Source organism: Silene latifolia, chromosome X, assembly GCF_048544455.1.
Source record: "Silene latifolia isolate original U9 population chromosome X, ASM4854445v1, whole genome shotgun sequence".
NCBI classification, from domain to species: domain Eukaryota; kingdom Viridiplantae; phylum Streptophyta; class Magnoliopsida; order Caryophyllales; family Caryophyllaceae; genus Silene; species Silene latifolia.
In genome coordinates, this window is record NC_133537.1 from 183,525,221 (window position 1) to 183,550,533 (window position 25,313).

Consider the following 25,313-nt stretch of genomic DNA (forward strand, 5'->3'; position numbering starts at 1 on the left):
CTTACCTTAAACAACATAAATTGTTCTGTTAATTAATTAAATCACACCCCCGGATAACCACCTAGTGAACTTGATCCCTAGATTTTTAAATCTTATTGAATTCATCATTTACTTTATTGCAATTAGTTTAGAAATCAGACAAACAAAACCAATCTTCAAGAAAACTGTTACCTTAAGACGAACTTAGATAAAACAAACTAGATAATTACCGCCTCCTTGTGGATACGATACCTGTCTTATCACTAGCTATTTTTTAGTAGTACTGTAGGTTTACTTTGATTAAGGTGATACGACTTTCCTTATCATTCTTTTAAGACACCTAAAGGGTGTTTAATAGAACGGACAGCTATCTGCAATGTCATATTAGTCACATTAAGTTGACCCATATTTAATTTCGTGCATATAGAAAATGCCATAACAGTAACACTTGCTTCTAAATCACAAAGAGCCTTACTAATTGACAAGCTACCAATAGTAAAAGGAATAGAAAAACTCCCTGGATTTTTTCGCTTAGGTGGAGAGGGGGATTGTAATAAAGCACTGCACTCTTCAGTAAATGCAACCGTCTCCACTTCATTGAATGACCGCTTCCTTGTCAAGATATCTTTCATAAACTTCGCATACGCTGCCAGTTGAGTGATTAATTCGGTGAAAGACACACTCACTTGTATATTCTTCAAGACCTCCATAAATTTCTCAAACTGCTGATGTAATACTCCGTATTTATGAGTCTCTGGGTACTCTATCGAGTAGGCCTTACTCTGTCGAGTAAGGGTGAGTTGCGTTTTAAAATAGTTTCGACTGTTGGGTCTTCGGATCGAGAATCGGGATACTCGATCGAGTAAGGGGCACTCGATCGAGTACTTTGGCTACTCGATCGAGTAGCCAGGTTTACTGGAGAGTTATTTCTCGGGTTTTGTTAATTATGCGATTAAGGTATATAATCTTTTCCGTCATTGTTCTAAACACTTTTCAAAACCTAAATTATCACAAGAGAGAAAGCAAAGTACGTTCTTCACTTTAATCGCATTGTTAGCAAATCCCGGAGTTTGGAAGGTCGGTTTTCATCGTTCGTTATACCGTTGAGATCCTTGCGTCGAGGGTAAGACCTATGTACCGTTTTTATGGTATTTCCTTTAAGTTGTTTAAACCCTAAAATGGGAATTTGGGGGTTTGTGTAGATTGTGATTTGGTAGTGTTTATGTGTTTGTATGATAGGAGGAGGTTTTGTAGAAGAGGCTTTTGATACAAATTTGTTGAGACCGTCGATAGTTGTGCTTTCGGGTAGGATTTCCTACTCGTATTAGTCCCATAATGTGATGTTGATGTGTTGTGGTTGATTGAATAATATAGTAATTGTATTGTGACGGTTGTTGATTGTGATTGTTTGTCTCTGGTTCTCGAGGCGTGTCCTCGGCTGAGTGGGGTCACTTGCGGGAGTGGCTTCACGCCCTAGTTTCGCCCTTCGCGGAACCCGCCACGGAAGGGGATGTGCACATTAATGGACAGGGTTATCGCTCATTATGAGGAGCGGGGATTTGGTGGGTACGGCTGCGGTCCCCCGCGCGGGGTCCGGTGGACGGTGATTGAGATTGATGGTACTGATGTGATTGTGTGTGTGAAGATATCTGTTTATCGTATTGTTGATATATATATAGATTGTGTGATTAGTACTGACCCCGTGTTGTTGTTTGTAAAACCTGCGGTGATCCATTCGGGGATGGTGAGCGAATTGAGCGAGTTTGAGTTGAGTCACATGGGATTCTTTGGGATGTGCCACTGTCGATGATAGAAGTCTTCCGCTGTAGCTTAGTCGTTTAATAAACTTTACATTTAGTTGATTAGACAGTTGGTTTGAGAACTTGTACCCATATTTTGGGATTTGGCTTCGTTTGTACTTTTCACTAAAGTTATACTATTAAATGTTGTTTCGTTATTGTCTTATGATTATCATGCCTCGGGTAACCGAGATGGTAGTATCCTTATACCTGAGTGGTCCTGGTAAGGCACTTGGAGTATGGGGGTGTTACAAATGGTATCGAGCGACGATCCGAAACCCGTAACCAATGAATCTAATGAATATAGGGAGTCAATTAAAATGAACCCGGGGTAAAGGTTGTAGGAGCTAATGCAAAGGCTTGGGAGACGTCCTGAAGTCGCGAACTTGCCCTACAATTTTGAACCGGTCACATGGGGGGGTGTATGTCGAGGTCGTATGCGTTGTTTGTCAGCTTGTGTGTGGATGTGATGAAGTATGTGTAATTGTTGGATGTTGGGAGTAGAAAGTTGAGAATGTGAAATAAAGATTGATGAGATATATAGAACTGTTGTTGGAATGAGAAGCATGATGCATGTTTACTATGTGGCGTTTAATAACATGATAGAGTTATTTCGTTGATTGTATGAAAAGTTGTGTAACATTATATGCTTAGTTATGATATAGTGTTGGGATTTATAAAGTTGTTTATAATGTTGGAATATGATATAACATGCGGGTAGCGTTTTTGAGTTAGCATGACTCGTTCGAGTGGGACTGACTTTATCGGGTGGGTATTTGACGAATTTGAATCCAGAATCGTGTTTTTGGGCACTCGATCGAGTACCTCGGGCACTCGATCGTGTAGGGGGTCACTCGATCGAGTAGCCGGGCTACTCGGTCGAGTATGTTAGAGGTCATAAGGTCTGTTTTGGGTCTGGAGTCGGGGCACTCGATCGAGTATGATGGGCACTCGATCGAGTAGCCTGTTACTCGATCGAGTCGGTTAGGGAACTCGATCGAGTATGTCCTGGGCAGTTGCTTTCGTGTTTTGAGGTCTTGGTACGTATGTTTATATCCACCCCTTTTCTGATATAGTTTCAAGATGCCGCCCAAGAAGAATGTTTTGTATGCGAGAGCTGAGCTTATGAACATAGATGATATCGTTAAGATGTTGGAGCATCAGGATGCTCTTACGGAGACTTTAAGGACTGTGGGAAAGGATAAGGATAAGGATAAGGATAAGGAGGTTGATCACTCTAAAATCAGCCTCTATATAGCGAGGTTTAACCCGAAAGAGTACAAGGGGGTTGGGGAGCCTAACCTTCTTGATAACTGGCATAGAGAGATGGAGAACATACTAGATTTGGTTCACTGTCCTAATGAGATGAGAGTAGAACAAGCTGCGTTCTACCTGAGGGAGGCAGCTGGCAAGTAGTGGGATACGGTGAAGGTGAGTGCTAAGGAGTTGTATGCGAACCAAGGTTTACCTGCTATACCTTGGGAAGAGTTTCGTAAGGCTATGAGAAAAGAGTTCGTACCGGAGCATGTGAGGAGTAAGTTGAGAGAGGAGTTCGATGGGTTTAAGATGACATCTGACATTCTGTGGCCGAGTACTACAGGCAGTTTAATGAGAAGTCTAGGTATGCTGAGGATATGGGTTTGAGTGAGGAGGAGAATGGCGCCGAGGTTTGAGAGGGGTTGACCCCAAGATCATGGACAAGTTACCTGTGGGAGTCCTTACCGATGTTAAGGAAGCTTTATGAGAGGGGGGGAGAGCTGAGAGGTTGGTGGAGATGGCTCAGGAGAGAGTGAGTGAGAAAAGAAAGGCTGAGAGTGAGGGTGGAGGCCAATCTAGTCACAAGAAAGGCAACCACAATCAAGCTAAGGGGTTTTCTTTTGGGTCAGGATTCAGTGCTGGGACTTCCTTTAGGCGTGGCCGTGGAAGTGTTAGTGGTAGTTGGGGAGTGACCTGCTATAGTTGTGGTGGTGTAGGCCACAAGAGGCATGAGTGCACAAGTGCACCTGGAACTTTCCAGAGACCTGCACAGAGCTATGCGAGCAATAGACCGACTGGATCATGGGCAAACCGGGGAAGTCAGAGATATCAAAGTGGAGGTAACCACAACGGCGGTAATTCTTATCAGAAACCACCGACGAACAACAACAACAATCAAGGGTCGGGTGCTAAGCCGACCACATCAGCCAGCACTGTCCAGGGACGTGGACAGAAGACCAGTGGAAAGCTGTTCATGATGGAGAAGAAAGCAGCTGAAGATGATGCACACGTTATCACCGGTACTTTTCTTGTTAACGGTATTCATACCTTTGTTTTGTTTGATTCGGGGGCGTCTCAGTCGTTTGTATCTTCGAGTCATGTTAAACGGTTGGGTTTGAGGGTATATGAGTCTGTTAGTGAGGAAGTTTTTATACCTTCGGGTGAGTCTGTAACATGTGGGAGGATATATAGGGATGTACCTATGATAGTTGGGCAAGTTGATCTACCCGTAGACTTGCTAGAGTTTTCTTTTAGCGGTTTTGAGATGATAGTTGGGATGGATTGGTTGGGAAAGTATAAAGCTAAGATAGACTGTCATCAAAAGAAAGTGTCTTTAAGAGGTTCTAAGGGTGTTAGTGTGTCTTATCGTGGGTTTCTGGTCAAACCCAAAGTTAAGTTGATTGCAGCTATTACTTTGAAGTCTTATCCGAGGAAGGGATGTCCTTTGATCTTGTGCCATGTGAGAGATGACCGGATAGAGAGTCCGACGGTTGATCAGATACCAGTGGTGGGAGAGTTTGAGGATGTGTTTCCGGAGGAGATTCCGGGGTTGCCACCTAAGAGAGAGATAGATTTCACAGTTGAGTTGAAACCGGGGACGGGGCCAATCTCTAAGGCACCGTACCGGATGGGTCCTAAGGAGATGGAGGAGCTTAGGAAGCAGTTAGATGATCTGATAGAGAAGGGATACATTAGACCAAGTGTATCGCCGTGGGGAGCACCAGTCCTTTTTGTGAAGAAGAAAGATGGGAGTTTGAGGTTGTGCATAGATTATAGAGCTCTGAACCGAGTGACACTGAAGAACAAGTATCCTTTGCCAAGGATAGATGACTTGTTTGATCAGTTGAGTGGTGCATCAGTCTTTTCCAAGATTGATTTGAGGTCGGGGTACCATCATGTGAAGATTAGAGAGGTGGACATACCAAAGACAACTTTCACGTCGAGGTATGGCCATTATGAGTATGTGGTGATGCCGTTTGGGTTATCTAATGCACCGGCAGTGTTTATGGATTTGATGAATATGATCTTCAGACAGTTTTTGGATAAGTTTGTGGTGGTGTTTATCGATGACATCTTAGTCTACTCCAAGACTAAGGAGGAGCATGAGGAGCATCTGAGGATTGTGTTGCAGACTTTGAGGGAGCATGAGTTGTACGCTAAACTGTCCAAGTGCGAGTTCTGGTTAGGGAAAGTTGCTTTTCTGGGGCATGTGATCTCAAAGGAGGGAGTAGCTGTGGATCCGGCGAAGATTGAGGCAGTGACAAAGTGGAAAGCACCAAAGAATGTTGCTGAGATCAGGAGTTTTCTGGGTTTAGCTGGGTACTACAGACGGTTTGTGAAAGATTTCTCAAAGATAGCTAGACCTATGACAGCGTTGATGAGAAAAGAGAACAGGTTTCGTTGGGATGAGAGTTGTGAGACGGCGTTCCAAACATTAAAGGAGCGTTTGACCACAACTCCTATCTTAGCATTGCCTGAAGGGATCGAGAACTTTGAGGTTTATACAGATGCCTCAAAGAATGGGTTGGGATGTGTGTTGATGCAGAACGGTAAAGTGATTGCCTATGCTTCTAGGCAATTGAAGCCTTATGAGGAGAACTACCCTACTCATGATCTGGAGTTGGGTGCAGTGGTGTTTGCTCTCAAGATATGGAGACATTACCTTTATGGAGCAATCTTTAAGGTATTTTCTGATCACAAGAGTCTCAAGTATATTTTCACTCAAAAGGAGTTGAACATGAGACATAGGAGGTGGATGGAGCTGATTGGCGACTATGACATGGAAATTATCTACCATGAAGGGAAGGCCAATGTTGTTGCAGATGCTTTGAGTAGGAAGAGTGTACATTCTTTGTGTACAGCTCTATCTTTGATGAGGTTGAGAGATGAGGTAGCGAAGTTTGGTATACATATGATGCAGAGAGGAGATGCTGTAGGAGATTTGACAGTACATCCTGATCTTTATGAGGATATTCGTGGTAAACAGGCTTTGGATCCTAAGATGGTTGAGTGGAGAGCTGGAGTAGAAAAAGGGACAGTGTCTCGATTCTCCATTCACACAGATGGTAGTTTGAGGTTCGATGGTAGGTGGTGTGTCCCTAATGACGAGGAGCTGAAAAAGACAATCATGACAGAGGCACATTGTACACCATATTCAGTACATCCAGGTGGTGACAAGCTATACAAGGATTTGAAGAACACGTTTTGGTGGCCTGGGATGAAGAAAGAAACAGCAGAGTTTGTGGCCCGTTGTTTGACATGCCAGAGAGTTAAAGGGGAACAGCGACGACCACAAGGTAAGATTCAGTCTTTAGAGGTACCTGAGTGGAAGTGGGAGTCCATTTCTATGGATTTTATCGTGGTTTTTCCAAAGAGTCAACAGGGTAACAACATGATTTGGGTAATAGTGGATCGACTGACAAAGTCAGCTCACTTTGTTCCAATGAAAGATACATGGACTAAAGCACAATTGGCTATGTCCTATCGAAAGAACGTGCTTAAGTTACATGGAGTCCCTAAGGACATAGTGTCTGACAGAGATGCGAGATTTATATCAAGGTTTTGGAAAGAGTTGCAGGAATCATTGGGAACAACTTTGAAGATGAGTACAGCATTTCATCCTGCGACAGACGGTCAGACTGAGAGAACGATCAAAACTCTTGAGGTTATGTTACGAGCTTGTGTGATGGACTTTGGTGGTAGCTGGGAACAGAGGTTAGATTTGATAGAGTTTTCTTACAACAACAGCTACCACACTAGTATTGGTATGGCACCGTTTGAGGCTTTGTATGGGAGGAGATGTAGGAGTCCGATTTGTTGGGACGATAGTGCTGAGGCAGTTGTTTTAGGACCATATATGGTACATGAGATGGTTGAACAGATTAAGATGATCAGGGAACGGATGAGAGCAGCTCAGGATAGGCAAAAGAGCTATGCAGATCTACATCGCCGAGATATAGAGTTTCAGGTTGGGGACAAGGTTCTTCTGAAAGTGTCTCCTATGCGTGGGGTAATGAGATTTGGGAAGAAAGGCAAGCTGAGTTAGAAGTTTATCGGGCCTTATGAGATCTTAGAGCGAGTTGGGGAAGTTGCATATCGTCTGGCTTTACCAGCTGCGTTAGAGAGAGTGCATAATGTGTTTCATATATCGCAGCTGCGGAAGTATGTGAGTGATCCGTCACATGTGTTAGAGGCAGAGAGCTTAGAGCTAGATGAGTCCTTATCATATCTTGAGGTGCCTAAGCAGATTCTTGACCGAAAGGTTAGGAAGACTAGGAGTGGTGAGACAGTGTTGCTTAAGATCCTTTGGTCTAACCACGAGACCGAGGAAGCTACATGGGAGCCAGAGGAGGCCATGAAAGAGCGTTACCCTTTCCTTTTTGATCAGTTATGTATGGTTACGGGGACGTAACCTTGTTTCTTTTAGGGGGGTAGGAGATGATCGCGAAGAGTTTTTAAGATTTTTTGTACCCTTTTTTATGTTGTGTCGGTATGGTTGTCGGGATGAGTTTGGGTTAGTAACATGTTTTATGTTGAGTTTTGTTTTGGTTGTTGAGTCGGGAGTGTTGTGGGTGTATCTTTGTTTTGTGGTGGTTTGAACTTCGGGGACGAAGTTCCTTTTAAGGAGGGAAGACTGTAATACTCTTTATTTATGAGTCTCTGGGTACTCTATCGAGTAGGCCTTACTCTGTCGAGTAAAGGCGAGTTGCGTTTTAAAATAGTTTCTGACCTGTTGGGTACTCGATCGAGTAACTGGGATACTCGATCGAGTAAGGGGGCACTCGATCGAGTACTTTAGCTACTCGATCGAGTAGCCGGTTTACGGGGAGTTATTTCTCGGGTTTTGTTAATTATGCGATTAAGGTATATAATCTTTTCCGTCATTGTTCTAAACACTTTTCAAAACCTAAATTACTGTCAAGAGAGAAAGCAAAGTACGTTCTTCACTTTAATCGCATTGTTAGCAAATCCCGGAGTTTGGAAGGTCGGTTTTCATCGTTCGTTATACCGTTGAGATCCTTGCGTCGAGGGTAAGACCTATGTACCGTTTTTATGGTATTTCCTTTAAGTTGTTTAAACCCTAATATGGGAATTTGGGAGTTTTGTGTAGATTGTGATTTGGTAGTGTTTATGTGTTTGTATGATAGGAGGAGGTTTTGTAGAAGAGACTTTTTGATACAACTGTTGAGACCGTCTGATAGTTGTGCTTTCCAGGTAGGATTTCCTACTCAGTATTAGTCCCATAATGTGATGTTGATGTGTTGTGGTTGATTGAATAATATAGTAATTGTATTGTGACGGTTGTTGATTGTGATTGTTTGTCTCTGGTTCTCGAGGCGTGTCCTCGGCTGAGTGGGGTCACTTGCGGGAGTGGCTCACGCCCTAGTTTCGCCCTTCGTGGAACCCGCCACGGAAGGGGATGTGCACATTAATGGACAGGGTTATCGCTCATTATGAGAAGCAGGGATTTGGTGGGTACGGCTGCGGTCCCCCACTGGCAGGGCTGGTCCAGTGGACAGTCGGTGATTGAGATTGATGGGACTGATGTGATTGTGTGTGTGACGGTGTGAGATATGTTAGAAATATAGATCTCATTATACAACATATTCATATATGTGATGATTTTAATTTAGTCATAAAATTAATAACAAATCTTATGCATGCAAACAATAATAAAATTAGAGAAGAAATCGTTTTCTCACCATATGATTTTCGGATATATGGGCACAAGTGAGTTCTCCTACTCACTTGTTCTTGAACTCTCCAAATGGAAGAACAAGGATTCAAGTATTGAATCCCTCCCAAAAGCATATACCCAAGAAAAACTCATAATAACCAATATTATTTAGATCTAGTAATAATATTAGTTTTACTTAAAATATGACACAAAATAAATTGTATTTTTTCTCTTGAATATTTCGGTCAAGAGGGAGTATTTTGTGAGGTTTTATTTCTCTAGAAATCTCATAAGATGTGTAGAGAGAAAGCATTTTTCTTACACTATAAAAATATAAAAGATGTGAATGAATAATTGTAGAGGAAATATCCTCTATTACCCAAGTGAAAACCGGTTGGAGGAAGTATGATGTCCAATGCATGGGCTAGTTTTTCTACCCAAGAAAAATAGGCATGCAATGCTACAAGTTAGGTTTTCATCATTGTGTTTTCCACTTAAATAAAAAAAAAAAACACAATATACACCTTAAACCCTCCAATTTTTCGGCACTTATAAAATGGAAAGTCCATTTTATATTTTGTCATTTGTCAATTTTGTCACATGTAACATGTTACATGACATGTCACAATGTAATGTATTTTTAACATATTAAAAATCAACATACTCATAAAATATGTCATTTACAAAATCGACTAGTAATTCGTAATTACTTGTGCCAAAAGTGTTTCCGTATTATAAACCACAACATTCTGTATTTATAATAATTTATTCATTCTGTTTCAATTGTTTCTGTAAACAATAATTTCATCTAAGTAATAAAACAATTCGATTACTTAGACCGTGTCTCATTTAATCATATAATAAGATACGTTAATTATACTCACAAAATCATCCTTCAATTTTAAGCAATTTAATCAACTCGTATTGGTATACGATTAATTAAATAATCAATTAAGAGTATTTCCTTAGGTATGACCTAAGGGGATCAACTGATCACCACCGTCGCACGACAGTAATGTCAAACTCTAGTCAGCCAATCATTACCGATATGTGTGGACCAGTTGACTGTAAAATATTACATCCCACATGTATTCTTAAAATGAGATTTAAACATGTGATCATCATGATCAACAGTTGTGATCGCATTATTGTCGGAGGACACATATTCCAACAATCTCCCACTTGTCCTCGACAAGTGTGCGTCACCAATTCTCTTGTCCTATTACTATCTCCCACTCAATGCAAGGTGTCTTTCAGGTTGTACTTGCAAGTGATCATATCGAGAGTGGTTTCCTCGATCTGGAGAATAACTGATTGACCGGAATTATCCACCATGGATACCTTCCGAGCGTGGCCACGCATTTCCAGTTCATTACTCCTCGAGTGGCCTTGAGATATTGTTTTAACCTTGACAAGGGGATAGACAATTCCTATCGCACTCATTCCCTTCGACTAGCCACAACCATCATAACCCAAAATATGCCCATTTGACCCCATTTACGAAGGTCGTAGTAACACAAATCAAAGTTAATCTGAAACTGTGCCATCTTAGGCGAATAGTCTTTAGTCAAAAGAATCGACTCATTAGAATATTATAGTAGCTCTCGCCACGACCAGGCTATATAAATTTGCAATAACTCTATAAGCGGTCATAAGGCCCGACAAAGTGTTCCTAACAGTCTGCCTATGTGATCGACTAGTCATTCTCATATGACTCCATGGCACTTGAACTTGCCATCAATCGCATCACACTCTAGTCACTTCGAGATGTCACCTCATACAAGTGACTATGGGCGAATACCATGTTAATCCGGGTTCACTTTAACGGGGTTCAATGTTGTCTCTACAACCCGTTTGGATGTAACAAAGTATAAAAGGAGTTTTTAAAGAAAAACTCGAACGACAAATGCGATTATCACATATGAATAGTCAATGCCTGATTACTATTTCATGTTCTATAATCTAATTTGATCTTGTATGTAGTTGTTCATTTCAATTAAATTGAAATGACATGACTCATCATGTTTAGCCTTTGAGAAGGCTTTGGTTAGTAGGTTTTATCAACTTGTTGTACCTTACTCAACCTCACTACATACTCGTTTTCCTTTGTAATGTATACATTTGCATTACAAAACTTTCTGAGTACGTGTCGAGATCCAATCAAGACATAGGCCCTCTAGCCTTAGAATAGCTTCCACTGTTTTCACAGTGCGCAGGACTCATCCTTCTTGCACATCTCATGATTGCAAGTGTACTCAATTTCCGTTGCAAATATTTCTCATTGTTCTTTATTCCCTAGAACGATTCTAGAAAATCTATTTCTTAAATAACATAGCCTACAATGGTATCTTAACCATCCTAATGTGTTTTGATTATGGTTTTGTCGGAAACCATGCGCAATCTCAATTGTCAATTGTCACTTGTGTAACACCCTTACACAAAATTGCATCAAAAACACTTTGCATTATATCCTTAATGCTTCTGCAAGCACTTAAGGGTAATCAATATGGCTACTTGGTAATTATTTCTTGAATTCGATTTTGAAACGATTCATCATACTCAAAGTATATGAAGTGTTATACATCATTTCCTATTTAATTGATCCGGCAGCGGAAGCAAATGGAATCAATCAAATATGTTCAACTCGATTGAACTAGTCATGAATCTTATAAACATAAGACTTCTTATTTGACGCTAATATCATGTAGATTTATCTCCATAAATCCGGATATTAAAGATGTACTATATTTCTCCAAAGTCTTAAATCATTCTCAATGATCAATATGTCATCCACATATAAGACTAATTAAAATTTCCGTAACTCCCACTAAACTCCATGTATAAACACAACTTCTCGACTTATCGAGAAAAGTTTTATAATATGATCAAAACATTGATTCCAACTCACTGATGTCCTACTTAAGACCCTCTCTTAAGTTTCACATTATCTTAGGATTGCAAGAATCTACAAAATTCAAGACTTGTATTGAATACATTCCTTCTTTTGAAGAAGTAGGTTTTAGATTCACTCGCTATGTATTTCATAATGAAACACAATCCCTAAGAAGATCCAAATAGACCTAAGCATTTCAACTAGTGCAAAACCCTATGCAACCAATCAAGCTTTGAAATCTCTCTTTATTAGTGCAAAACCCTTTGCAACTAATCAAGCCTTTTATTTCGGATTTTCATGGCTCTAAGCCTTGTATTGAGTTGTGGCTTAAACATTCTCATGTAAGTCATATGTTCATTACTTTCTAGAAGTAATCAACTTGAATCAAATGATTTCTTTTGTAAGTTATAAGCTCTTTACTTTCTTAGAAGTAGCATGAATTCATCATTTTCAACAAGTGACGAGTTTAACCTCCTAGGTTTTAAAGAACAACATCTTACACAAAACGTCTCATGTAGCCAAGAAAGACCAGTTTCTTGCGACATAACATTCTTTGTGGCATTCTTTGTGGCTCTTGAATAATCTCTCCCACTCTGTCTTCTAGAAATAAACTTGTATTTTAGAAAGACAGCTTCACGAGCCGCAAACCCGTCGTACTCGTGATAATTGAAAGGGAAAAATGAGCATTTGTTCCTTGTGAAAACTTACAAACATGGTACCCTACCATTTCATATCTCATATGATTTGTTCTAGATTTAGTGGAAAAATAACTTAGACAAAATGATAAAATCCCCAAAAGGATCAAGTAACTCAAAGTAACTTGATTGAAGTCCAAACCATGTCGAATAGCGTTTGAATTCTTATCCAACCACACATTATTCCATAATGCGTGATAAGAGAGATTAACTTGTGATACAATATCACATTTCCTTTGGCTTATATCAAAGTCTTCACTTTGATAATCCCATCACGACTAAGTCGTGCTTCTTTGAACTTTTGAACTTCTTCAAAGATTTTTCTATTTACCTTATTAAGTGAACACATTAGTGTCAACCTAAATCGTTGGTAAAAGAAAATGATCAACCTATTTTGGATCAATGATTTACAACCTCGATCTCCTTTTCAACCAAAAGGCACGAGACATCTTGCTTTGAATACAAGATACGCATATACCATTAACAATCTAATGGTTTCAAGAGTACTCGATAACTCTTTGCGTTCGTCATTCCAGAATCTAAGGTTCAATCTTGGGTTACCAATTTGAGTCTTGCATCATCTACATGATATATCATTCTATTTTTGGTTTAGAATACAATCACCTTGATAATGGGCTAGCCATACATCAAATCGTGGTGTATAGGGTCACAAAAGTGAAACCTCTTTTGTATCTTAACAAGTATATATTCTTATTTAGAGTTTATGTACTTAATAGTCATAATTAAGTACAACTATAAACCCAAAACTAGATTGATTACACAATAACTCTATCTCTCAACATTATTGTTGCTAGTCGTCATATTCTAATCATCCTATGTATCAAGTACAATGATGAAAACCTCCATTGGTTTCTAATATTGACGAAGTAGTTCTAGCAAAATTTATGTCAATCAAATAAACATTTAAATAAGAAGATCCTATTAGATGTCCCACAACTAACTTGTTGATTCTTCAATAATTTGGGGTAGTTTCCTTTCTTGTGTCCAACATTTAAGACAATGGAAACTTTATTGGTTGAGATTGATAGGTTTAGTATCGTCATTCTCAACAACTTTACCTTTAACATTACCTTGTATCAATTCCATTATAATCCTTACTTCTTGAACCTCGTCCTCATCTTAACGGTTTAAGAGAATGCTCCCACTCATTTCAATGAGTCTTTGCTTTGAGAAGCAAAATTGAATTCATGAAGATTACTCTTCATTTGTTCGTTTTAGTCTTAAAACTTTCATTGAAGTGGTTGCGTTATTTTGGTCAATTACGAATTCTGACAAATCTAATTACCAAAACAATTTATCGCTTCAAGGTACTTAATTCAATTAAGTATATGAATAACAATCCATTGTAAGTAGATGTGTTAGTCAAGAATCAAAAACCTGTTTGATAATGAATAATTCTAATCTATACTCTTTACAAGAGATCCTTAGCAATGGATAATTCTAAGTCTTTTAGAAGAAAATTCAAATTTGTCTTTAGTTACGATGTTTTAATGGAGATTTGAATCAAAAATCGAAATGATATCGTATATGGATTGTGGTAAAGAAATAGAACAATATGATAACGGAATAGTGGAAAACTTAACATTTATCGTTTTATTAATACTTGTAAATTACAAGTAAAGCATTTACATAGTGACCTCTACCCAACTATGATAAATGATTCCAAGATCCAAATTCATATCAACTTGGGCACGGTAGGGCCGATTCATCCCTTATCAATATAACTCGGTGGATTAACACTTTAATCAATTCTACTTTTAGAACTCTTGGTCGATAAAATTACATTAACATTTATCTTTAGCCCAGAACACATGCGACTACGGTCACGAATACTTCCGTTGAGCTCAATACAAATTTCGAATAAATGTGTCCATGATCCAAATCCACATCAACTTGGGCACGGTAGGGCCGATTCATCCCTCATCAACATGAATTCGGTGGATAGACATTTATCACCCACTTCACCAACGTAACAAGGTTTGTCTTACGGTAAAGCCGGCTCAACTCCCTTGCGAAATTGGTACTTCACGGTTTCTAATTTTTGGTAAGGCTAAGTCTCAATTGATTATTTTTAGCGAGAGGTCATGTCAATTTATTATCTATCACGTTTTAAGTGAACTAAAGCGGTGAACTACGATAATTATAATTGACACGGTCGATAAACTCGATTAAAATGACAATGCATGTTTTAGTTATGGCGATTTAGCGATGCATGCGACATATAAATAAAATGCAAAGCATAAATTAAATCCTAGTATGGCCTTCCTAAAATAGTAAATCTAATAAACTATTACAAATTCGGAAACCAACTCCATTGGTCCCTTGAACTTCGGTTTAGGCGCACATCTCGAGGTAACACCGTCTTTATGTATCGTCTTTCTTAAGTGACACCGTCTTCAAGGAACTCCGGAATAAATAAATTACATAACAAATTACATAATTTCCTATTATACATTTGTAATTAAAATAAAATAAATCTATTAAATTACAAAACGGTGATACGAGATCACAATAAATTACAACCGAATCGATATTCCCATACATTTCGGGTAATACCAATTAAAAACTAAGGCCATACTAAGTAAAAATTACATAATTCAAAAAATTACATAAAATAAAATTATGACAATCATAAAGAAAATGCAGAATTATAATATGTATGAACATGCCCAATTTTATGCTAAATCGCCTTTAAGTAGCCAATATCGTATATTACACGGTTTTTACGGATTTGCGTGATTCAACGTTTTAAAATCACAATAAAATACATAAATTCATATTTATGCATAAGTTAATTACCCTAACCTCTTAGGACTCAAAATTAGTCTCCACTAACTATTTGACCATAATTAACTCATATTTCTAAAATTGTTCATTAATGGACTTAAAACTACAATAAAAAGGCAATAAACTTCAAATAAATCACAAAAATTCCAAATAAATTTGAAATTTGAAATTTAAAACTTGTGAACATTCTGTAAAAATACCATGACACTCATAATGTTCAAAAAACTTAAGTTAAAAATTTCAAAAATTATCGGGAAAAACAATGTTGCGGTTTATCGGATTTAACATTTATAATCATAAATACATGAGAAAAATTATATTCACCAACTTTTCAATTTTAGATCTGAAATAGATAATAAAATGCAACATGTGACGTTTTTTCTTAGTCATGAAGTATGTTTTAGCAATTTTTCACTAATTAAGTCACTATTTATGCTATTTTTCATCAAAAATCCATAAATCATGCATGAAGACTTCATTATAGCCTATTATTTTACACACATCTTGTAAAATTTCATGTGACAACATACTAAATTTCTATGACCATATTCGAAATATTTCTCATATTAACCTATTTTTCATTTAAATTCGATTTTTATCATGAAAAATCCATATTTCGAGTATAAGAACTCCAAAAATAATGAAAATTTACAGGTCATCTAAAAATAATATATGTGAAAACATATCCAAAAACCACTGGAAAATTCAAGGTTTAGCTAATTTTCGTCCAAAAATGACATTTTAATCATAAAATCACATTTTTAATGCCATTATTATATAAGATGAACAATAAAAATCCATAAATTAACCAAAATATCCTAAATACATTTTAGGATTAGAAACTTTAACATGCACAATAAATTTCGTGATATATCATAATAAACACAAATTTATAAGTTTTATATGTTAATCGTATAACTCGGAAAAACTATAACCGATTTGCATGCAAACAACCAAGGCTCTTGATACCGCTTGTTAGAAATCTAGATCTCATTATACAACATATTCATATATGTGATGATTTTAATTTAGTCATAAAATTAATAACAAATCTTATGCATGCAAACAATTAATAAAATTAGACAAGAAATCGTTTTCTCACCATATGATTTTCGGATATATGGGCAGAAGTGAGTTCTCCTACTCACTTGTTCTTGAGCTCTCCAAATGGAAGAACAAGGATTCAAGTATAGAATCCCTCCCAAAAGCATATACCCAAGGAAAACTCATAATAACCAATATTATTTAGATCTAGTAATAATATTAGTTTTACTTAAAATATGACACAAAATAAATTGTATTTTTCTCTTGAATATTTTGGTCAAGAGGGAGTATTTTGTGAGGTTTTATTTCTCTAGAAATCTCATAAGATGTGTAGAGAGAAAGCATTTTTCTTACACTAGAGAAATATAAAAGATGTGAATGAATAATTGTAGAGGAAACATCCTCTATTACCCAAGTGAAAACCGGTTGGAGGAAGTATGATGTCCAATGCATGGGCTAGTTTTTCTACCCAAGAAAAATAGGCATGCAATGCTACAAGTTAGGTTTTCATCATTGTGTTTTCCACTTAAATAAAAAAAAAAAACACAATATACACCTTAAACCCTCCAATTTTTCGGCACTTATAAAATGGAAAGTCCATTTTATATTTTGTCATTTGTCAATTTTGTCACATGTAATATGTTACATGACATGTCACAATGTAATGTATTTTTAACATATTAAAAATCAACATACTCATAAAATATGTCATTTACAAAATCGACTAGTAATTCGTAATTACTTGTGCCAAAAGTGTTTCCGTATCATAAACTACAACATTCTGTATTTATAATAATTTATTCATTCTGTTTCAATTGTTTCTGTAAACAATAATTTCATCTAAGTAATAAAACAATTCGATTACTTAGACCGTGTCTCATTTAATCATATAATAAGATACGTTAATTATACTCACAAAATCATCCGTCAATTTTAAGCAATTTAATTAACTCGTATCGGTATACGATTAATTAAATAATCAATTAAGAGTATTTCCCTATAGGTATGACCTAAGGGGATCAATTGATCACCACTATCGCACGACAGTAATGTCAAACTCTAGTCAGCCAATCATTACCGATATGTGTGGACCAGTTGACTGTAAAATATTACATCCCACATGTATTCTTAAAATGAGATTTAAACATGTGATCATCATGATCACGATTGTGATCGCATTATTGTCGGAGGACACATATTCCAACAAGATATACATTTTATCGTATTGTTGATATATATATATATATATATATATATATATATATATATATATATATATATATATATATATATATATATATATATATATATATATAGATTGTGTGATTAAATCGACCCCGTGTTGTTGTTTGTAAAACTGCGGTGATCCATTCGGGGATGGTGAGCGTAATTGAGCGGAGTTTGAGTTGAGTCACATGAGATTCTTTGGGATGTGCCACCTTGTCGATGATAGAAGCCTTCATTTGTAGCTTAGTCGTTTAATAAACTTTATATTTAGTTGATTAGACAGTTGGTTTGAGAACTTGTACTCGTATTTTGGGATTTGGCTTCATTTGTACTTTTCACTAAAGTTATACTATTAAATGTTGTTTCGTTATTGTCTTATGATTATCATGCCTCGGGTAACCGAGATGGTAGTATCCTTATACCTGAGTGGTCCTGGTAAGGCACTTGGAGTATGGGGGTGTTACAGCTGATCTAGCTTTGTTTTATGTTGTCGATGTTGAAAAGGAATAGCAATTTTAATAGGCTCGGCGTCCTTCTTCTTTTTCTCGACAATATAATTACCTGAGAGGAGTCACTCAATCGAGTTTTGGGTCTACTCGATCGAGTGACCTGGGAACAGTAAATCTGTCATCAGAAATAGTAGCAGTGACGTCACCAAGTGAGGACACTCGATCTAGTTTTGGGGTACTCGATCAAGTGTTCTGCGTGTTAGCTTCTTTTTCAGCAGATTTCGTAACATGCGAGGACTTTTCGCCTTCCTCATCTTCCAATTGCATATTTCCCAACGCCTTGGGATGCATATACGAAACAATATCATCTTCTATTGGCATCTTCGGCCCTTGATAAGAAGTACCGCTCCTCAAATGAATTGCATTATCTTGCTCGTGAGCTTATTTATTTGAGGAGGAAGATTGCCGGATTGCCTGCTCGAATTTTAGCTTGATAATTGACCAATTTGATTATCCAAAATTTTATTATGAGCCAATAACTGAGTAATCAAGGCTTCTTGCTTCTGTGAAGCCATCATCTGTTGTTGTAACATGGCTTTAATTTCCGACATATTATTATATATAGATTGATGAGCAGGTTGTATCTGTTGTTGAAATTGTTGATGCTGATTATTGAACTTTTGACCTCCTTGGTTTTGCCTTTGATAGCCACCTTGTGGTTGATTACCACTATTCTGAGGAACCACATACGTATTTTTCTGTGGTGGTTGCGGTTGCGGATTTTGCACATTCTGACTAGAGCATTGAAGGAAGGATGCTCCTTAGTCTTTTCATTGTAGAAATTAGAGAAAGGTGTACCTTGCCTGAAAGACTGAAAGGCATGAACCTGCTCTATTGTGCTCAAACACTTTGATGCACTATGACCATCCATACCACACCGTGCACAAGACTCCTCTCGTTGAACCATATCATGAATCACCTGCTTATTACCAAAAGATTGGGTTGTCTTCATCTCCACAATTTGGGCAGTTAATGCTTCCAACTGGGCTGCAACGACATTATCCGAACCACCTCCTCTTGTACTTCCTCTGGGTTACCATACTCAGCAATGTGAGTAGCCATCTCCTCTATCAATTTCCAAGCATTGGAATCATTGTTGTTATTTTGAAACATCCCATTGGCAGTGGAATCTAGGAGAATTTTTTGATCATCGTGCAACCCGTTATAGAACTGGTTGTAAAGAAACCATATCTGAAAACCATGATGTGGAATAGAACAGAACAACCTCTTAAACCGAGTCCACGCCTCATTCAGGTCTTTAGTGGGACCTTGTTTGACGCTTGTAATCCGACTTTTCAAAGCATTGGCGGTGGGAAATATCTCTTGCAGAATGCAAGAGTCAAGGTCTTCTAATATGTTATAGCATGGGCTTCCATATCCAGATCACGTAGTCATTCCGCAGCACCATCTCGAAGAGAGAAAGGAAAAGGCACCTGGTTGACTTGGTCCTGAGTGACCCCAGTGGTCAAAGGGATGGAGCAACAATAGTTAGTGAATTTCTTTAAAGGCTTGGCAGGATCTTCACTAGCGCCTCCTCCAAACATGTGTCGCTCCACCAAACTAATGTAAGATGGGCGAATCTCGAAAGTGTCATTATCAGTGGTAGGAAGTTTGAATCCTTTAGGGATGGAAGCCAAGGTAGGCTCAGAATGACTTGATAATGTAGGCATCTTAATTACTGTAGGAACTGGAATGTCAGCGTCAGAAAGTATGGTGTCCTCTTCAAAGGACGGATTTTCTGAAATAGTAGAATGCTCAGCGTCACTGTGAAGTATACTCAAGTCTTCTACTTGACCAACTTCTCTTTGAAACTTTCGTCTGTAGCGAAAAGTCTTCTCTGGTTCGGGATCTAATAGTAAAATCTCGAACCTGTTGGACCTGGGCATACACGAAACTAACAAGAAAGGTGTGAGAACGGTCTCAAAGAACTAGGTTCTCTGAGACAAAAGACAAGCTAAACAAAAATAAACAGAAAATAGTAGCCTCCCCAGCAACGACACCAAATTTAACAAGGCTAAAATCATATCACCTTAATCAAAATAAACCTAACTCAGTACTAACAAATAGCTAGCAGTAAGTCAGGTATCGAATCCACATAGAGGGGGTAATTATTCAGTTTGCTAATATTTAAAGTGTCTTAAAGGTAACAATTTCTTGAAGGGTTTGTTTGTTTGATTTCTAATAACTAATGGCGATGTAAAATAAAGGCGAATTCAAATATATTAAAGGAGTCTAAGGATCAAGTTCACTAGATCAGTTATCCGGGGGTGTGAGTTAACTAATTAATCGAGCTGTTATGTCGCTTAAGGTCATTGATTGGCCGAGTCAAATATGCCCTTTAGATCTAAACATAACACGCGGTCACTATAATTAAGCTAGTCTATTCAATTATCTCAGTCTTTATTAGTCTTAATCCGGTCGACAATAATCCTAATTCGCAAGACTAGTTAACTAATTTTTGCCAAAACTAATCAACTAGATTCAGGATAACAATAGAATAAGAACTAAAAGCAATCCCTTATCTATCTATAGGGGTGTTCATTGGTCCGGGAATGGACCGGACCGGACCAAATTCTCTGGACCGAAGACCAAATAAGGGTTTAGGTGGTGGGCCGAGGACCGGACCATATTAATATTGGTCCGGTCCGGTCTGGACCATAAAAACACGTGGATTGGACCGGACCGAACCAAATGGACCAAAGTGGACCAAATATTATTGTCATTGACATGTTTAAACATATAAAACTAAAACTCGAGAAGTTCGTAATGATCAAAATAAACAACATTATTTTCTTACGAGATTTAACTACATAATTACACATCTTATAATACGTGTAAACAAAGTAGAAAATAAAATCAATAATATTTAAAAATTCTTTTATTACATAACTTCGGTCCATGGTCCGGTCCGCGGTCTATTCGGGTTGGTCCGGGACCGGACCAAAGACTAAAGTAGAGTAAATAGGTGGACCGTGGACCAGACCAAACAAAATTTGGTTCGATCTGGTCCGGACCAAATGGTCCGGTCCGGTCTGGTCTTTGGTCTGGACCACTAAGTGAACAGCCGTATCTATCTATAACTTGTATCTATAACCTCTTAAAATACAAGGACGTCTGAAAATGTTTCTTAGGAATAGTGCTAACTATTCACTTGTGTGCTCTACACCACTCCTTTACATAGACACATGGCCCTTTATCCTTCTCTTTTCCTCTACATTCTGACCTTATTTGAACACCGCAACATTCCATCTTTCTCCCTCAAACCCTTCATTTTTCTGATCTTTTCCTTCATCAATGGGTAAATTCGATCGGGAAGGCGTAACTTTCACTCGTTCTCCTTATCTTTTCTGATTAACTCTTCCTCTATCATTCTTTTCATTCCCTCCCTGCAGATCTGGAGCTTTTGATGATTCGTTTTTGCATCATATCATCGATCAATCACCTGGTTGGTTCTATATCGAAATTTTCAGATTGTTTACACTGCATCTTAGAGCTTTCACTTAAAGGTAAGGGGTTCATTCTCTGCATTTTTGGTTTCGTTGTAAATGTTCAATTTATGATCTTATTTTGACGATTTCTGATTTATTTTGCTGTTGTCAAATTAGGGTTAGCGACATCGCTCAATCAATCACCTGGTTGCTTCTATATAAAAAAACAGTGCCTTTGTAGTTTGGTTAGTGGCTCAATTATATTGTTCATTGATCATTTATTTGTTGAACCATATAGGGTGTTGTTGTTGGGAGTATATTGGCTTTTTAATCCTCGTATTGTCGTTGTTGACAGATGGAACGGCACTCGCTTTTGTCGAGTTTGGTTGTGCTGTTGGCTACAATAGTCAAAAGTGATTCTCAGGTTTGAAATGAACAAATTAGCTGCTCTATTTGCTTTAGTTGGCTGAACTCTTGATTGTTAGAGCTTACTGTCATTAGATAAATGAATATACTACTTTATTTTACCCTGCACATCATCATCTTTATCACATCCATTTGTTGCTTTTCCATGTTTCTGGCTTGTTCAATTTCTGTGCTTCCTCTCTTGAGATCTGGTCTTCTATTCCACAATTTAATCCTCTACCATTTTGGCTCTCATCACTTCATCATCAGATATTAGGTTTGGGCAAAAGATCCTTTTTGGGTTGTCTTGGTATATTGACTCCAGACCCATCTCGCAATACATAGTGTATGTTAATTCAAATTATGCGAAGAGCAAGTTTTCGGGAGTAAACAAGCTGCGGAAGTAACCTAAAATCCATTAAAGTTGTCATATAGCTTGATCACTCCATTAAGTAAGGATTTATTTGTTTTTAAGTTGCTTTTTTTATTGTTAATTGGTTCTGATTTCTAGATCTGGAGATGTGGTCAAAACTTGGTTTGGTGGGTCGGTTTAGTTTAGCTTATTCTTGTTGTGAATGGTATGGATTTTCTTAATTTGTGTCACTTGAATTGAGTTCTAGGTTATGGGGATTGTCGCTTTGTTCACATCCGTAGCTGAAGTATGTCTTCATTGTGCTAAATGCAGGTGTCTTCCGGTATAGATCTTATAACGACTTAACTAGGCTAGCTCCTTGTGAGTTATGTTCGCTATGCGAAATTACATTAGTAGCGTTAATGTCCACATAAATGTCGTATTAATACGTGTTGACTACTACCGAGAATCATTAAGACTAATTAAGCTTACTTCAAGTCTTCATGATTGAGCTTAACTTTTTACTTCTTTGTTGCCTTGTGTTGCAGGAGAAATTCCCATCATTTCTTTTTCTAATTGAAATTAAGAATATAGCAATTAGATTAACAGTGATGAGCATTAGATTACGACCTTTTGCTACCTCACTGTCATCAGATAAATGAGGATACATCATACTCACAACAAGCCTATCATCAAGTCCTCTATTCTGGAGGTCAAGTGTAGAAGAAATATTCCGTGCTAATATGTGATTTTACCAGAGGTCGTTAATCCGAGTTCAAGGTGCACCTTGTTATAATTACATCGCTAAATGTGAGAATTGTATTGTGGTTGTTGGTGAGGTGTGTAGTAGATTTTCATTTACTGTGAGTGTTGGGAATATCTTTGATTTGTGATCTCAGTTAAGTTAAACGGTTCTTCGCTTAGTGTCTTGGATATTTTGTTTTATTTTTTGCTTGTCTCAGTTTTACTGTCAATATCTTCGATTTATCGTCTGTTCCTTGTATTAGTAGACCAGTGTCATTTGTGTTTGAGTTGCGCTTTTCAGATCTGGCAAATTTTATTTTCTGAAGCCTTCTTTTTTTTTTTAAAATTACTGTTAATGTGTTGCGTGTTCCCAAATCAGGTTGCTTTCAGTTGCTAATTTTTCCTGTTTACATTTACAGTGAAAAGTTCGTGTGTTGTGTTGATTGTTTGCTGAGGAATAGCGCTAACTATTCACTTGTGTGCAGGGCATGTGATGAAACGATCTCTTTCTACCTCACTCCTTTACATAGACACGTGGCCCTTTATTCTCCACTATTGTTGACCCTTCTACCTCAACATTCCATCTTTCTCCCTCAAACCCTTCATTTTTTTGAACTATTCCTTCATCAATGGGGTGAATTCGATCGGAAAAGCGTGACATTGACTCATACACCATTAAAGGCACTAACAAAGTCGACTGAGGTAATTTCCAATTATCATCTTGTTACCTCATTGTATTTACATTCCTTTCCATCTGACCATTCCCTCTTCCAATTTAGGCACCGAACGGATTTTTATTCATTTTATACTTGAATTCCGTTTTCGTTTCCAATTTATGTCAATCCGACTGATATTCCTTTTTTTAACAATTTGTGTCAATCCGACTGATATTCATTTTAAGGTTACAATCGGTTGATTTAATTATGTTTTCACTTTCCACTTGTCATTTTTTAACCATCAATTCTGCGTGGTTAGGTCAGACGGGAGAAGAGCCAGCGTCACCTACACGCTTCAGCAGGTAGTATTCGTCAACCTAGGTATGTAATTGATCAGTATACGCAAAAAATTGCTCATCCCTGCGACAGATCAGTGCTGCAGATACCCTTTAGTCATGTAGAGTTGCATTCACATGTTATAAAGGCCATATGCTTACATCGCTTGAATTGAATAACTAGAATTGGACAACCTGTGCCAACTAATCACTGAACAACGAAATAACCGACAGGGAAATGCTTAATTGTCCTCGAGTTCAAAAAAAGTACTCCGTAATAAGCATCTTTAATTACAAATGTAGTTAGAACTAGAAAAATGCATACAGGCTTTAGGCGTCCCATCACATGTTTAACCCTCCTAGCTCCGTGTTCCTACATAACCTAACAATTGTAGCATTGACCGTGCAGATGACTTGGTACGCTCTTGCCAGCAGGCAGCCCTGTAATACTATCAAGATTGTGTGACTATGTTAGCTGGGAGTAGAGGCGGCGGCACCTACGCCAGCGTCACTTACGCCTTTCAGCAGGTGGTATTCATCAGCCTAGGTATGAAATTGCTCAGAACCTGCAAACCATTGATCGTGCCTACGAAAGTTCTGTACTGTATACGCCATTTTGTCAAATGAAGTTGCATTCACATGCCTTCAAGGCCGATGCTTACACCGCTTAAATTAAATTTCTAAACTTGGACTATTTGTGTCAATTACTCCCAGAATAGAAAGATAACCTACAGGAAACTTCTTAATGGTCCTCGAGTTCAAAATGGTCCTCGAGTTCGAAATGGTCATCGTCATCTTGAACTATTAAAGTAGCTAAAACTAAAAAATGCATACAACCTTTAGAAGTTCTGTCATGTGTTTAACCCTCCTAGCTGGTGGTCGTCCATAACTAACACTGCTTGGTCGCATGGCTACATGGTCAAAACTTCCGAATCCCAACGACTTGCTACATAATTGCGTAGTCCAGTGACGACATTACTTGTATTAGATAGACAAGAACATTAACACTGTCGAATCAACTAAAACAGGTGTCCATATAATCATACAATCCATATGCTACATCTCCAATGAATTTCGCTTTACATACTTAATCTTAGATATGCATGGATGTTCCAACTATATGAACCAGAAACCACACTGGATTTCAAAGGGCAAAATAAGAGTTCTAGACTTCTAGCATAGAGAAGCCTATACATGAAAACCTGGAAGATTGTTGCTACAAAATATCTCTTCAAACACAAGAAATCCTGAAAAGGAGAACTCTTGCTTTTTAAAAAAATATTAAAAAAATAGAACCAAGTACACAGAACTGACCCCCATGCATTCAGTGTGTACCATTCACTTTGTATCAATGACTAAATGTGATTTCCCTGACCACTTGGTTACTCATTCCAGGAAAAGGGAACTAACCTCACTTTTTCATAACCTCTACAACGACCCTCTACTTACACTTATATATATATATATATGTGTGTATTGTTTCTGTTGTAGATTGCACCGGTTCA

General features: G+C 37.8%; 1 protein-coding gene across 1 annotated transcript; it reads right to left on the reverse strand.

Moving 5' to 3' along the window:
- Positions 1-302: 302 nt before the first annotated feature.
- LOC141618869 (uncharacterized) lies at positions 303-689 on the reverse strand. Its single transcript, XM_074435932.1, has one exon. The coding sequence runs from the start codon at positions 687-689 to the stop codon at positions 303-305; it is 387 nt and encodes a 128-aa protein (XP_074292033.1).
- Between the last annotated feature and the right edge of the window lie 24,624 nt (positions 690-25,313).